The sequence below is a fragment of the Stegostoma tigrinum genome, chromosome 9, assembly GCF_030684315.1.
Source record: "Stegostoma tigrinum isolate sSteTig4 chromosome 9, sSteTig4.hap1, whole genome shotgun sequence".
Classification (NCBI taxonomy): Eukaryota; Metazoa; Chordata; class Chondrichthyes; order Orectolobiformes; family Stegostomatidae; genus Stegostoma; species Stegostoma tigrinum.
Genome location: NC_081362.1, coordinates 41,232,164 through 41,248,124, shown reverse-complemented (window position 1 = coordinate 41,248,124; position 15,961 = coordinate 41,232,164). Strand labels below are relative to the sequence as shown.

Here is a 15,961-nt window from a genome sequence, read left to right as displayed (position 1 = left end):
GTAAGCTGGACATGGAAGCAATGTTGACTCCTGTGGCTGAGTCCGAAAAAACAGGACACTGTTTACAAATTAAGGGTCACCATTTCAGGGCTGTAATGAAAAAGGTTTTCTGTCAGAGGATGACGCAAATTTTGAACTCTCTGAGTTGGAAAATGGTGGAGGCGTGGTCACAGAGTATTTTTGTTTTTTATAATCAAAGGCTTTAGAAGATAAATGGGCATATGGGTAGTGGATAAAAGTGTAGAGCTGGATGAACACAGCAGGCCAAGCTGCATCTTCGGAGCACAAAAGCTGCAGTTTCGGGCCTAGACCCTTCATCAGAAAAGGGTCTAGGCCCGAAACGTCAGCTTTTGTGCTCCTAAGATGCTGCTTGGCCTGCTGTGTTCATCCAGCTTCACACTTTGTTTTCTCAGATTCTGCAGCAGCTGCAGTTCCCATTATCTCTGATATGGGTAGTGGAGCTGATTGCTAACAGCAATAATCTACCGCTAATTGCCAACTATACATGCTCACTTCTGATATTTTTCATTTTGTGCATGCTTTATAATAAAACTAATTTTTAAAAAAACTGTTTAAAGCTATTTTGCTAGGTATCTCTTTGCATTTATCAATGTTTTCTTTCATTCAAATCATTTCAATTTTATATGTTTGTTAGCTTTTTATCATTCTTTTTAAATTCAAGTTGGATGCCAGCAGATGCAGCCCATATGTTATAGTCTAAAATATCGGTGTTGATTCTATAGGCATAGAGAATGACAACTATCAATATCTCCCAGAGATTTTACACATTCTGATCTCAATGGGATGGTGCAGCACAAATTTAAATTGAGGAAAGAGGATCCATAATGTTGTTTTGAACCCTGAATTCAGAACAAAGATTTTGTCATGGAACAAGATGGTTAGGAAACAGTCTTCCTCAGTAATTAATGGTGAAGTTTAATTAATGTAAACCTGTCTTTTCTACTCCAAAAATACAATACCCAGTTAGACATTCATATTTCAAAATTAGATTTTTGATGATCTTTATATCCACATGCCATGATGTGTTTTTAGAACATAGAACATAGAACAATACCGTGCAGAACAGGCCTTTCGGCCCTCGATGTTGCTCCGACCTGTGAACTAATCTAAGGCCATTCCCCTACACTATCCCATCATCATCCATATGCTTATCCAAGGACTATTTAAATGCCCCTAATGTGGCTGAGTTAACTATATTGGCAGGCAGGGCGTTCCATGCCCTTACCACTCTCTGAGTAAAGAACCTGCCTCTGACATCTGTCTTAAATCTATCACCCCTCAATTTGTAGCTGCGCCCCCTTGTACAAACTGAAGTCATCATCCTCAGAAAAAGACTCTCACTGTCCGCCCTATCTAATCCTCTGAACATCTTGTACATCTCTATTAAATCCCCTCTTAGCCTCCTTCTTTCCAATGAGAACAGACCCATTGGCTCACTGCTTCTATGTTTGCTCCTTTGAACTCTTCTGTCACATTCTTTTCAGAGTCCCCTCCTGAAACAATCTCTCTCTCTTCACTGTGTTGGAGTCAGGACTGATTGCATTTCCTCAGATCACTGTCTCCTTGGAACTCAAAACACAGTGGACTCCTCACTCCTTTCGATCTTCCCTTCATTTCTCCAATCTTCGGCTTTGACAAGCCCAATGAAGATGAGGAAGCTTTTTGTTTTCCAGAGTGAGAGGTTTTCGTTCTATTCAAATCTTCAGCAAGTGAATGACTAGAAGAAATCTTGTATTTGCAGACATAATGGGCAATTAAAATACTAATTTTGAAGGCATTTGAAGATTTTATGTGTATCTGCTAACCCAACACTCGTATCTACTAGATAACAACATCCTTCCAAAAATGGCTTGTTCTTAATTTCCCTTTAGCAGAAAGTGGTGTGGCCTCCTTTGGTAGTTGTAGTTCTGTTCGTGATATTTCCATTATTTTCTCCCAATTCAGTTTGTTTATGGATAGCAATATTTTTAAAATGATTTTAACAGTGATTATTTTTCTAGTCAGCAAATTGAAATAAATTGTCCTTGTTTCTAAATAAAGATGGCAAAATTATATTTGAAGCTAAAATGTTAAATTAATGTGCTAAATTAAACATTAAAACATTAAATTAATGGACTAAAACTATCAAAAATTATGTTTAGATATAAAGTAATCATTGTATAGCCACAAACATTAAATTTCCTTTAGAAACAACAAATAATGTATTCTGAAGATGAAGAATATACCACTGGTTCAGAGGTAACTGAGGATGAAGTGGGAGATGAAGAAGAACTGACAAAGAAAAGAGGTAAAAAATAGTCATAAATATTGCACTTAAACGTATGTTTATGTTGATACATATTTTGGATAGCAAGAGTGTGTAAATACTATAAAATGCTTTATATCACTTGTGACCTACCGAACCTGGCATATGTGTATGGGTACAATATTAGTATAATCATATAGGATCAAAGAAGAAATTCATTTTTTTCTTAAAAATTAATCTTTATTTAACGGATGTATGTTGGTGTTCAGGAACAGAATTTTTGCAAACATCCCTGAACAGATTGTTCTGTTTGTATTGTTATTTTGTCTGCAAATTGGTTACCTTGCTTCTTGCTTAACAACAGTAAGTGCATATCAAACATTTAGTTGGCTGTAAAGTGTTTCAGTACATCATATTGTTGTGAAAACAACTAAACAATTCCACATTGAGCCTTTACATATTATTGGGAGGAGAACAATGGGGCAGTAATGGTTGGGTTCGATCTTCCTCTTTCTTTTTATGTGCATGGCATCATGGAGCAATCTTTTGCATTGTCAGAAAGGTGCTCTGAGCGGCATGGAAACTGATCAGCAAGCAGAGCAACTACATACGGTGCAGAGATCTTTAACATTGCTACTGGGATATTGTCAAGGTCCATACAATGTACTATGTCCAGTGCACTCTCCTACTCTCCTCTTAATTACACATGGAATGAACCAAATTAATTGCACGTTGATATCTTATAATCAGTGGAAACCAATCCTGTGCTTGGTCAACGGTATCATTCACTGAATACGCATAGTTTAAAAACTCTTGCAAACACTCCAGTTACATTTTATGGACCTACTGAGTGTCCTATATTCTTGAACATGCTTGAGTTTATTATATAGTTGAATATAAATTTTGTCGGCAGTTAATTTAGATTTAGTATATTTTGTGCAAGTAGGTGTTTGTGATTTTAAATCTAAAAACCTTCCTACTTACAGCAGTTAATGGAATTTTTCCAAGTGTTGTGACTTTTAATTGATAATTAAAGCAGAATAACTAAAATATGCAAACACCACTGGGCCAATATCCATGGTTACTAGACTGAGAGGACTACCACTGTTTCAGATCCATGTACAGAGACACAACATTCCTGTTGCTAAATACATTTGATTGCAAATTTATTAAAAGTTGGAATAAACATAAGGATCTGTATATGCTGAGAAATACAACAGGTAATGCAGCATCTTGAGGTGGGAGGACAGGTTAGGGAGGCAGGGACAAGCTGGGCTGGTTTTGGGATGCGGTTGGGGGATGAGATATTTTGAAGCTTGTGAAGTCCACATTGATACCATTGGGCTGCAGGTTCCCAAGTGAAATATGAGGTGCTGTTCCTGCAATCTTCAGGTGGCATCGTTGTGGCACGGCAGGAGGCCCAGGATGGACATGTTGTCCAAGGAGTGGGAAGGGGAGTTGAAATGGTTCGCGACTGGGACATGCAGTTGTTTGTTGCAAACCGAGCATAGGTGTTCCACAAAGCAGTCTCCAAGCCTCCGCTTCAAAATCTCCACCCCCAACCGCATCCCAAAACCAGCCCAGCTCATCCCTGCCTCCCTAATCTGTCCTCTCACTTATCCATTCTTTCTACCTCAAGCCCCACCCCCATTTCCTACCTACTAGCCTCATTCCACCTCCTTGACCTGATCGGCCTCCCTGGATCGACCTATCCCCTCCCTAACTCCCCAACTACACTCAGCTTTACTGGTTCCAACCCTGTCTCTGACCTGTCTGTCTCCTCTCCACCTATCGTCTCCTTTATCCATCTTCAATCCGCCTCCTCCCTCTCCCTATTTATTTCAGAATCCCCTTCCCCTCCCCCATTTCTGAAGAAGGGCCTAGACCCAAAATTTCAGCTTTCCTGTTCCTCTGATGCTGCTTGGCCTGCTGTGTTCATCCAGCTCTACACCTTGTTATCTCAGATTCTCCAGCATCAGCAGTTCCTCCTGTCTCTATATGTAGCCTGTGAAGCGTTAACCTTCTGCATTAAAATGCATGTGTTCACAGCCTTTTAAAACTCATAACATTACCATTTGTTTCCTTTACAGGTACAAAAAAGATTAAGAAAATTGCTAATCAGACAAAGAAGTCAGCAGCATCTCCTACTACACAGAAAAAAGAGAAAGTATGAAATTAACAAAAAACTTGCAAGGGATAGGGGAAGCAGCCATGATAAAATGAGCACAAGCAAACATTATTTGTTTGCAAAGAATTTTTTCAAATTATAGTACATTCATTGTTGAGATTTTTTTCCTTGTTGAATACTCATGGTAAACATTCAAAGTATCTTTGATAAGTGAGTTCAAAACAGGTTGTAATGTAAAAAGTCCAAACTAGGAAATTTAGGAGTGCAAATAGAAAACAATTTTTTACGTATAAAATTGTGGAAATGTGCTACCCTCTCCTGTACACTGAGTAAATTGAAATTTCCAATACTTGAAATTAATACTCATTTATTAAAATAGGTATCAAGGGATACGTGAGGGTTAAAAAATGGGTATGTGGAGTTTGCATGACCTAAGCATTTGGTAGAACAGTCTTGAGGATCAAAGTTCTTATGTAAATATTAGGTTTGCGAAAATGAGATTCATTTTACTGCTTTTTCTCATATCAATTTTTCTTTGTCACTTCAGGGATCCCTCCGAGATGTGTCACCTTTCACGTAAGTGTACTTTGTTTTTTCTGACGTCCTTGTGGCTTGCAATTTAATGTATTTTACTGTAATCTTTCTTCAATAATTGGTAAACAAATTCCTATGCTCTAAATTCATGAATTTGTATTAAGATGTCAGATTTAGCAGCCTTTCATAGGTCCTGTGTAATAATTTTAAATCAATAATACCACATTTTTCCAAAAAAAAGTGCCAGTTTGATGCTTATCTCCTATTCATTTGTTTGAGGAAGAAGGCTTTCTTGGCTAGACCCATGTTTGTTGCCTATTCATAATTGCCCTTTCTTGTACTGCTGCAGTCTGTATGGTTTAGGTACACCTACTGTGTTGTCACGAAGAGAGTTCTGGGGTTTAGCCAGCAACAATGAAGGATTTTCACTGGGAAAATATCATGACGACAGGATCTCCAAATCATACTGTACAATCCTACTGTAAAGCTTATTGCATTGGACACACTGACTTTTACATACTATAAGTATAAACAATTCAAAAGAAAGTCCTTTAACTTTTGAGTAATCTTGTCACCAAACAAAGAAAAGTTATTTCACCAGTTGAAAATATAAGCTCCTGCCAATTGAAAACCACAAATTACCTTTTGTGCATAGCATCTTAAATACAGAAAAAAGCTCCAAAGGTGCTGCATAAAGATAAAATGGATACAAGAAGAGTTATTAGGAGGAAATGGCCAAAAGCTTGAAGGGTTGAATTTTTATAAAGATCAAAGGAAGATTGAGGGAGGTGAGAAACCAGGAATCAACGTAGTTAGCAAGAACTGAAATAATAGCTGTGATGGATTTTATGTGGGCAAAATTATCGTTGCAAAGTTTTGAAAGAAGTAAAGTGGATGATGTTAAGGAGATGAAGTAGATCATCCTTGTGAAGGACAGAATATGGTTGTGGAGAAGATGTTGATGGTGCATAAAACCTATATTATTCTACAGTCATTCAAAAGGAAAATGGAATCAGTGGTGAGGGTATAGAATTTGTGGTGAAAAGGTGTGATTTCTCTGACGGGATCTGTAGTTTCAAAGCTAGTACCTTTTAGAAACTATTGAAAAGGGATACTGAGAAAGGAATTTGACTCTCCTGGGTTTTAAAGAAACAGTTTGGAATGCAACATTTCTGGGGAGACTGAACATGGCTGAAATATTAAAAGACACAGAGAACTCTCAGAGCTCAGTATGTTTTTGTTTATTCATTCATGGATGTGGATGTTGCTGCCCGTTCCAAATTTCCCAGATCACCTCAATGCCAACCACATTATTGTGGGTCTGGAGTCTCATATAGGCCAGACCAGTTAGGACAGCAGATTTCCTTCCCCAAAGTACGTTAGTGAACCAGGTGGGTTTTTATGACAGTTGTCAATCAAGTGGTTACATGATAGTTATTAGGCAAACATTTTATAAGTTGCTGAGTCAGTTAGTGCAGTGCAGACAAGGTGCAAACAGAGACTAGATCCAGAGGCTCAGAATAAGAAAATACATAGGAAGAACCTTATAAGGACCTGGATAATATGGGCTGTGGTGAGAAATCTGGGTAGAATTGGGTCAGAAAACCCGACATCTCTGGGCATGTTCCATGGGTACCAACCACTAATGCACCTCATGTCTACTGGCATTGACATCCAAAATGTACTAGACTCTGAGCCCTCATGGCATATCTCCAGTCTATTTACATTATGTTTCTGTACTTCATTGCTGCACTTTGGGGCATGCAAGCAACTATCATTGCAGTGCTGTAGCAAGGACACTTTGCACTCAGGGACACACATCCAAATCATGGACTGCAATAGGCTGCATCTCTAGGCAGTTCCCTTGCTGTCTTAGTGATCACTCACTGTAAGCCTACCTGGATACTCAGAGCATTCATGCCTTGCTTTTTTGTGTGTTGGCCCTTAACCAGAGATACCAGGCTCACAGTATCTCTGTTTTGCCTTACTGTTTAGCTTGGGCTCAAAACCAAGAAGCTTGTCATGTTTGTCAGCATTCTTCAGTCAAACCAAGGGAGGTGGCTTTCAGTCAGGGGCTCCTGGCAAAGTAAGTTGAAGGCAGCCTCTGATACCAACCCATCAGTCAGCTACACTAGGCAATCAAAATCACAATGCTTGCCACATAAGAGTGAAGAAACAAATATCAGGCAGCTCATCACCAGTCTTGTCTCTTTACACGTATTGTGTGCTGTTTTCCCCTGAAATGAAGGAAAGATCAGTATTAAGAGAGATGAAAGTAGGTAACACAGCTGTTATTGTTAGTGCAGGTGGAGAAGTGCTCTGAGTGAACATGTAGGCAGTGCAGAAGGCATGCAGTCATTGGTGTTGGGGCCTGTAGTGGATGAGAGTGAATGAAGGAAAATATTTCATGAAATAGTAAGAGTGGCAAGCATGAGCCTTGCTGGGCAGTGGTTACAACTGATTTGATTTATTGTTGTCACATAGACAGAGGTGCAGTGAAAAATGTTGTTTTGTGTGTTATTCAGGCAATGCATAACATACAAAGTGCGTTAGGATAGCAGATAAGAGTGCAGAATACAATGGTACAGCTTTAGAGAAAGTGCAAAGAGAAAGATCAGAATTAACATTTGAGAGATCCATTCAAAAGTCTGGTAACAGTGGGGTGGGAGCTGTTCTTGATAGTGTTCGTACGTGTAATCAAACGTTAATATCTTCTGTCAAACAGAAGAGGGTGAAAGAGTGTATAACCAGAATAGGAGGGGCCTTTGATTATGTTAGTTGCAGATATAGAGTGAGGTATCAGAAAGTAGGTAGTGGCACTTATGTTGGTGGACAAAAAGTCATTGGCTTCCTTCTTATATTGCTGTGTATTCCTCCAGTTGGCTAGAACTACACTGACCTGGATGGCAACCTTGGACCAAGCTGGCATATTCAAGCTGCCTCTGTTGTAGCCTCTTCTGGTCCTAGAAGAAGAGAACATCTTCCCGCTGCATCATCCCACAAGCCAATTTTCCCATCTCTGTTCACGTGGAGAACAATTGCTCAAAGCCATGCAGACAATGTTTGTCTGGATGCATAACTGCCTTTTCTTTGGTGTTTTGGTGTCCAGGATGCCAGTTAATTCTGGAATATCCCAAGCACTGGTACATTGTTCCAAGTGTGGTGGGTGGTAGAATCAGGCTAGGAAGAAAATGAGAGGGATGCCGTTGGGACAGGGAAGACCATTAATGAGGCATGTTTGGTAAGATGTGATGAGAAAACTTGCTAGATCTTGTGGAGATAAACTCTCCATGAAACTGGACAAAATTGATACAGCCAAAAAACATATATTCAGCCCATAGTTTCTGCAGTTATTTCTGTTGCTTGAACATGACATTGGTGGCTCTGCACGATCCGAACCAAATTGAGAAGGTTCTGCAGATTTGTGCCATTTTAGTTGAAGACCATGTGAAGTCCGTGTTGTTTGCCGGCTGTGATCAGATGAAGATCAAATTAGCTTGTAGCAGCAGAGGAACTGACATTTTGTCAGAAAGGTAGAGTTACAAAGGATTTTGTGACTGAGTTTGGTTACTTTATACACTGTGTCGATTGTTATAACCAGATTATAAAATTCATCTTAATTCTATCTACCCTTTGATTATAAACTATAAATTACACATTAACGAAAATATGTCTGTTAGTTTATGTTCAACTTAGGTGATTCTGATTAGTGTGTAGTTGATCACCCAAGATAGTATTTAGTGTTTGTTTTGTTCAACAATTTTATTGTACAAGTTATTGTTTTGAACTGTGGAATTTTGTAGCTTCATTCTTAGAAGAAATCTGAGTTCAGATTTATTTCTTCAATAATAAAGGTAGTTATCATAACCAAATGTGGATCTCTTCAAGTTTTAGAACATTTAATTTAAATCTGAAAGGAATTGCAGCTCATTCAAGACTGGATGTCTAACGTGCAGTCTGATATCAAAGAGCAATGGTCGAGTTGAGATAGGTGATGGGGAGGTGGAATGCAGAGAAATAAAATAGATGGTTGAAAGAAAGAACAACACAGATCATTGTGGAGGTGACAACATTGTTACAGACTTTGGAGAACAAAAGGGAAGAAGTAGGACATTTTCCAGGCAAAAGTAAAGGCAGTCAAATGTGTAACCACTACACTAGTTATCTTTAAAGCTGCTGTCTTTCAAATCAACCTTTACAGCAGTGATGTGCTTAAATTTCATACTAAAGATAACAGTTTGGCCATGATGCAAACAGGGACAATGGTTGGCAAGCCCAAGCTGATCTTGGCCCAGCACCAACCTGTTATCTGTGTTGTGGATGAGAGTGCCCAGCATGGGGGAGATTGAGCCCTCTTGGGAAAACCCAGCATAGAGCGACTGCAGGTCCATGGCATAGGAAAGGACTATAATGTTTAAGTTTTAACTTTATTTCCTTATTTTCCTAATTTATGCAAAGAAGAACAGTGGTGATGAACTTTTTAACTTATTTCATTATTTTTCTATTTTTGTATTAAGATTTTGTACCTAGGTATCTTTGTACTGTAGTTTGCACCAGGAATGGCAACATTATGCACTTTTCACTGTACTCCTGTATCCCTGTACTCGAGAATACAGGTGACAATAAAATCTAAGTCTAATTATTAGTTCCATTAGAAATTATAGTTAACATAATCGATCTTTCAGAAGTGTGTCAGGAAGACTTATGCTGTGTGAAAGAATTGAAGGAAGTAATTGAAGGTGCAAATAAAAGGTGGTTTAATCCATTTTATTCTTGTTTTTAAAATAGATTTACTACTTACAGCACAGTCTAGCCCAAATGAAAACTTTTCTTGAAATAATTGTTAATTTGAGGCAGTTATTGGAGCAAAAAAGCATCAAATTTATTTGGCAATAAAATCTTTATTTGTTACACACATGAAACTACTCACCTTTAGTCAAGTAACAATAGCAACAGCGACCTCTGAGCAGGTTTTAACTTGATGTCAATATGCAAATATGCAGATAATTATTCCTAGAAATCTTACTTAAAGTCACGTAGAGGTGTTCAGCATGGAAACAAGACCCTTCAGCCCAACTCGTCCATGTCAACCAGGTATCCTAAATTAATCTAGCCCCATTTGCCAGCATCTGGCCCTTATCCTGTAAACCTTCCTATTCATATACTCATCCAGAAGCCTTTTACATGTTGTAATTGTACCAACCTCCACCACTTCCCCGGCAGCTCATTTCCACACATGCACCACTCTCAATGAAAAGGTTGCCCCTCAGGTCCTTTTTAAATATTTCCCCTCTCTCCTTGAACCTATGCCATCTAGTTTTGGACCCCTACCGGGGAAGAGACCTTGACAGTTCACCCTATTCATACCCTTCATCATTTCATAAGACTTCTGTATGTTCACCCCGCAACCTCCGACATTCCAAGGAAGCACAGATGACCAGTGCTCATGAAAGCATTAAATATGGTTTACTATTGATGAAAAAGTGACATGAAATTCAATGAATGGCTAGAAGTAGTTATGATCCAATATGAATAGCTGTCCAATGTTCAAAAAGTGAAACAATAAACAAGGAATCAAAATATTTTGGTCTCTAGAGATTGCGGAAGACCCAATATATAAACAAAGATGTGGTAAACCCAATGCATAAAACAATGTGGAAATTGCCCAGGAGGTTTAAACTTTCAATGATCAATTCTCCTATGTGAACATCTCCAAATGTGTGCTACAGTTAGAGGACGGAACAGATCTGGTGTTTACTTAGATAATTATCTAGTGAAGGTTAGTCAGGTTAAAACCCCTTCAAACTGCTGCCTAATTCCACAAGTGACACCCCAAAATCTCCCCTGAGCCCACAGGCTTGTCTCAGCATCACCCATCCTGATGTGGCTTCCTTGCCTTTTTCTGTTGCAGCTGACCGATGTATACCCTCCTCATTTGCAGAAAACCCAAAGTAAATTTGCCATATTCACGTAGGCCAGAAAACAACCTTAGCCGATCTAACAGAACGAACATGCGCGCGAACGCACGCGCACACACACACGCAGTGGTGCTAACTTATTAGTCATTCTGCCTAAGATCAGAATTCTGGTCTCCATGCCACAAATACAGATACAATCACTGGATAAGATTGAAGACAGTTTTTCACCTCTACCCACCACCCTCAGAAATGGAAGCACAATGAGCTGTGAATGCAAGACCTTTGGGTCAAAAAGTGCCAGTCTTCCGAAACATATCACTCGACTCTTGAAAGCAATCTAGAATCTGCTTAAGTCTTCCCAAAAAGATGCCCCAGAAGTCTATGTATGTTGCATCATTTCCCTTCAAACCAATATCCTAATTTAGTTTTGAAAGCTTGCATCTAGATACACAAATTAATACTGTTCTGACTTATTTAAAATTTCTCAACCGTCGGTTCCCTTGAACATGTGTGCAAATCCCATAATTGAATTCAGTTTCACAAGCTATACCTTTCAAAAAAAAAGTTGTTTCAGAGATAGTAGGAACTGCAAATGCTGGAGAATCTGAGATAACAAGATGTAGAGCTGGATGAGCACAGCAGGCCCAGCAGCATCAGAGGAGCAGGTAAGCTGATATTTCAGGGAAGAAGGGTCTAGGCCCGAAACGTCAGCCTTCCTGCTCCCCTGATAATTAGGGCCTGCTGTGTACATCCAGCTCTACACCTTGTTATCCCATTTAAAAAAAGATTAGTGTAATTAAGACAGAGTCATACAACTCAGAAACAGACCCTTCAGTCCAACTAGACCATACCAAACACGTACTCAAACTAAAATAGTCCCACCTGCCTGCTCTTAGCACGTATCTCTCCAAACATTTCCTATTAATGTGCTTATCCAAATGTCTTTTCAATATTGCAGTTGTTGCCCACATCCAACACTTCCACAGGAAGTTCATTCCACATGCAAATCACCCTGTGTAAAAAATTTGCCCCTTGTGTCTTTTTTTAAACTATGTCTCTTCTCAACTTAAAACTGTGCCCCCTAGTCTTCAAATTCCCCATTCTAGGGAAAAGACAACTACCATTAAGTCTATGTATGCTTGTCATGATTTTATGAATGTCATAAGGTTGACTCTCAACTTCCTATGCTTTAGTGAAAAAGTCCCAGCCTATCCAACCTTCCTTTATATCTCAAACCTTTTATACCCAATAACCCATCTTTATCATTTTAGAAATCAAAGCTGGTATCAGTGAAATTGAGCATGAAGGTATCACACCATGAAAAGCAAATCGTTTCACTAATGTCCTTTAGGGATAGAAACCATGTTGGACTTAAATCAGTTCTGCATCCACTCAGGTCACTCCATTGCATTCAACTGTTAAAAGAAGATCAGCAGCGCTTGAAGATCTTCTCCAAAGATAAGCAGAGACAAACAACAAATGCTGTGACATTCGTATTCCCAGATTTATTGTAAAAATAGCATTAGAGAAACACTTTCAGCACCAGTTCCCTACACTTTGGGCTTTACAACAACTGGCCTTGGCAAGTCTGGGAAATTTACTTTTGGGTTACCCTTAGCTGCACTCATTGAGCGCCTTCTGCTCAAGCATTCCTCTGAGACCAATGTGAAAACAACAGATAACTTTGGTTAACAAAGTGTGGGGCTGGATGAACACAGCAGGCCAAGCAGCATCTTAGGAGCACAAAAATGACATTTTCGTGCCTAGAGAAGGGTCTAGGCCCGAAACGTCAGCTTTTGTGCTCCTAAGATGCAGCTTGGCCTGCTGTGTTCATCGAGCCCCACACTTTGTTATCTCGGATTCTCCAGCATCTGCAGTTCCGATTATCTCGGATAACTTTGGTTAAATTAGTTCAAAGTCTCCAGCTTTCCGCAGAACAAGGGGACCAATGTTCAATTAACCTTGTATAATAGTCCAGCTTCATACAGTTTCCACGCAGCCACGTCTGATCTCAATATTTATAATCTGCGGTATTGAGCGATAACAAAAATCAACCAAACAAGCTTCATGGAGTCATACTTTCCAATGATCCAGGTAGAGCAGACTTTCGAGTGGGATTTCTTCTCCCACTGCTAAACCTGACTGAGCTGTGCACACTATATTTAGTTTCATTAAGTGCCCTTCAAAATAAATCTTCGATCCCAACCAAAGGAATGCTTCCTTCTACTTTCCAATTTCAAGCAGTTATTTCTACATCATAAAGCCATTCAATTTTCAAAAGGAGAAGCATGAACACAATGTACCAGTCAATTTGCACCATTGTAACAGAAAGTGAATACCATCATTCAGTATGTACTCCTGAGATGCTGCTCGGCCTGCTGTGTTCATCCAGCTTCACACTTTATCTATCATTCAGTATTTATGTTTAATCACAATGCAAAAATTAGTCAAAACACCACCTCTGAGTAAAATATATGCTTAGCACATGCACTAACATGTTTGGGAAACAGTTCATGATTATACAAACCCTGGTGAGATCCAGGCATATAGTGAGTCTATGCAGCCATTTTCAGATCATGGCTGAATTGTACTTTAATTCCATCCCCTGTAAGAAGCTGCCAGCATCATTCTGGAATTTTCAATTCATGCAAATCTGCAGTTGAATTCTTGCTGTTTTTCCTTTCTAATTAGATTTTAACCCAAACTGTTATCCTCTTCTGAATCAATTTTCCCTAATATTCTCCAGTAATATCTGCTTCGTGTCAGGTTAATTATCATTAACACAGGAGTTGGTGGCATGGTGATAATATTGATGGACTAGTAATTCAGAGCCGCAGGCTAGTGTTAAATAAAAACCAAAAGAACTGCAGATACTGTAAATCAAGAACAAAAACAGAAGTTGCTGGAAAAACTCAGCAGGTCTGGCTGCATCTGTGAAGTGAAAGATCAGGGAACAGGGTGGTGTGTCAAAGTGGCAGGGAACTGAAAGCTCAGGGTCTTCTTTGAGGGCAGAACTTCAACAAGGGACCCTCCGAAATGTCCACCTTCTTCCTCAACAGAGGATTTCCCAGCATTGTTGTCAATAGGGCTCTCAACCAGGTCCAACCCATCACCCGCACATTAGCCCTCAGCCCCTCTCTTCTCTCCCAGTACAGTGAGAGAGTTCCCCTTATCTTTACCTACCATCCCACCAGCATCCACATCCAGAAAATTATCAGGCACCATTTCCGCCACCTCCAGTGAGATGCCGCCACCACCAGACACATACTCCCCTCCCCTTCCTTATCCACTTGCTGCAGAGGCCGCTTCCTCCAGGACACCCTGGTTCACTCTTCCTTCACTCCCAACACTCTCCTACATCCTCATGGCACCTTCCCCTGCAGCTGCCAAAGTAGCAATACCTGCCCTCCGCCCCCATTATCCAAGGGCCCAAACATACCTTCCAGGTGAAGCAGCACTGTTAACCTTGCATAATAGTCCAGCTTCATACAGTTTCCACGCAGCCAGGTCTGATCTCAATATTTATAATCTGCAGTATTGAGCGATAACCAAAACCAACCAAACAGGCTTCATGGAGACTTACTTTCCAACGATCCAGGTAGACCAGATTTACGTGCTGTTCCCACAATCTGGTCTACTGCATTAGCTGCTCATAATGTGGTCTCCTCTATATTGGGGAACAAAGTATGTACTGGGTGACCATGAGCTTCCAGCAGCCTGCCACTTTAACACACCACCCTGTTCCCAGGCCAATACCTCTGTCTCAGGGTTGCTGTAGTATTCCAGCAAAGCTGAGTGCAAGTTGGAAGAGCAACACATCATTCTTTGCTTGGGAACCCTGCAGCCCTCTGGAGTCAATATCAATTTCGAAAATTTCAATAATTAGAGTCTGAACTCTCCAATGCCCTAGCCTTCTATCCCACTCACTAGGCCTTGTTATTCACATAGTCTGCCATTACACACTACCTATTCTTGGTCACCAACAGTCCCCATTAACAGCTATTCACCCTCCTAGCCAGATTGTTATCAACTCCTTGCCTCTTCCCCTCACCCCATCTTCTTCATATAAACCAACAATTTCTTAGCTACAAAAACAGAAGTTACTGGAAAAGGTCAGCAGGTCTGGCAGCATCTGTGAAGAAAAATTCAGAGTTAATTTTTCATTTATGCTGTTTTTGGGAGGGGGTTTGGAATGTACAGTACTAGTACAGAAAAGATGTTGATAGTTCAGATTAAGTGATTGGAATGTGAGAATGACGGAACATTGGTGTGTCTAACTGCCACACTGGAAAAAACAGACAGTCCCACCTGGGTGACGGGAGGCGAGAGAGGACATGGTGACAGAGAATGTAATAAATAAAGCTAAAAGGGAAGGAATGGGTGATAGTTCACAATTTGAAGGTATTGAACTCGATATTAAATCCAGAAGGCTGTAAAGTGCTTAGCAACTTTATTTAGTCTGAACTATCAACATCCTTTCTCCCTCAGCACTCTGCTCTCCAATATCCCCTCAACTACTGCATAAATGCTACCACCTCTGCACTTCATTTCAGCTCTGATGAAGAGTAATCTAAACTCGAAACGTTAGCTTGCTCTTTCTCCATGGATGCTGCCTGATTCACAGTGATCTCCAACATCTGTTGTTTTATATACAATAGTGCCTGCTTGAAATCTTTGTGGAAGCCTATGAACATCACATACACTGATACCAGGGCCTTGTCATAGAAATCTATCAGTCTATCAACAATATCTTTGGCCACAAACATAGAACAGTACAGCATAGGAAGAGGCCCTTTGGCTCCTGATGTTTTGCTGAGCATGCTGCTAAATTAAATTATTCCCTTCTGCCTGCCCTTGGTCCATATCCCTCCATCCTTGCATATTCATGTGCCTATCTAAAAGTCCCTTAAATGCCCTGAATGTATCTGCCTCCACCGTTATACCTGGCAGCGTGTTCCAAACTCTTACCACTCTGTGTAAAAAAAAAACTTGCCCCTCACATGTCCTTTGAACCTCACCTTAAATACATGTCCACGAGTATTAGACATTTCAACTCTGGGAATACTATTCTGACCATCAACCCTATCTCTGCATCTTTTAATTTTAAAGACTTAT

The 15,961-nt window shown here is 39.9% G+C and overlaps 1 protein-coding gene across 7 annotated transcripts in view; it reads left to right on the top strand.

The window, feature by feature from the left end:
* sanbr (SANT and BTB domain regulator of CSR) overlaps window positions 1-15,961 on the top strand; it is a 147,987-nt gene that overhangs the window by 108,485 nt on the left and 23,541 nt on the right. For 6 of the 7 annotated variants that reach the window (XM_048536884.1, XM_048536888.1, XM_048536881.1 and 3 more), the window contains 3 exons: window positions 2,209-2,308; window positions 4,357-4,433; window positions 4,942-4,970. In XM_048536884.1, the coding sequence (XP_048392841.1) occupies window positions 2,209-2,308; window positions 4,357-4,433; window positions 4,942-4,970 (206 nt within the window). Of the gene's footprint in view, window positions 1-2,208; window positions 2,309-4,356; window positions 4,434-4,941; window positions 4,971-7,807; window positions 9,752-15,961 lie in introns of those variants that run through there. The other variant, XM_048536887.2, reaches the window with a different exon arrangement.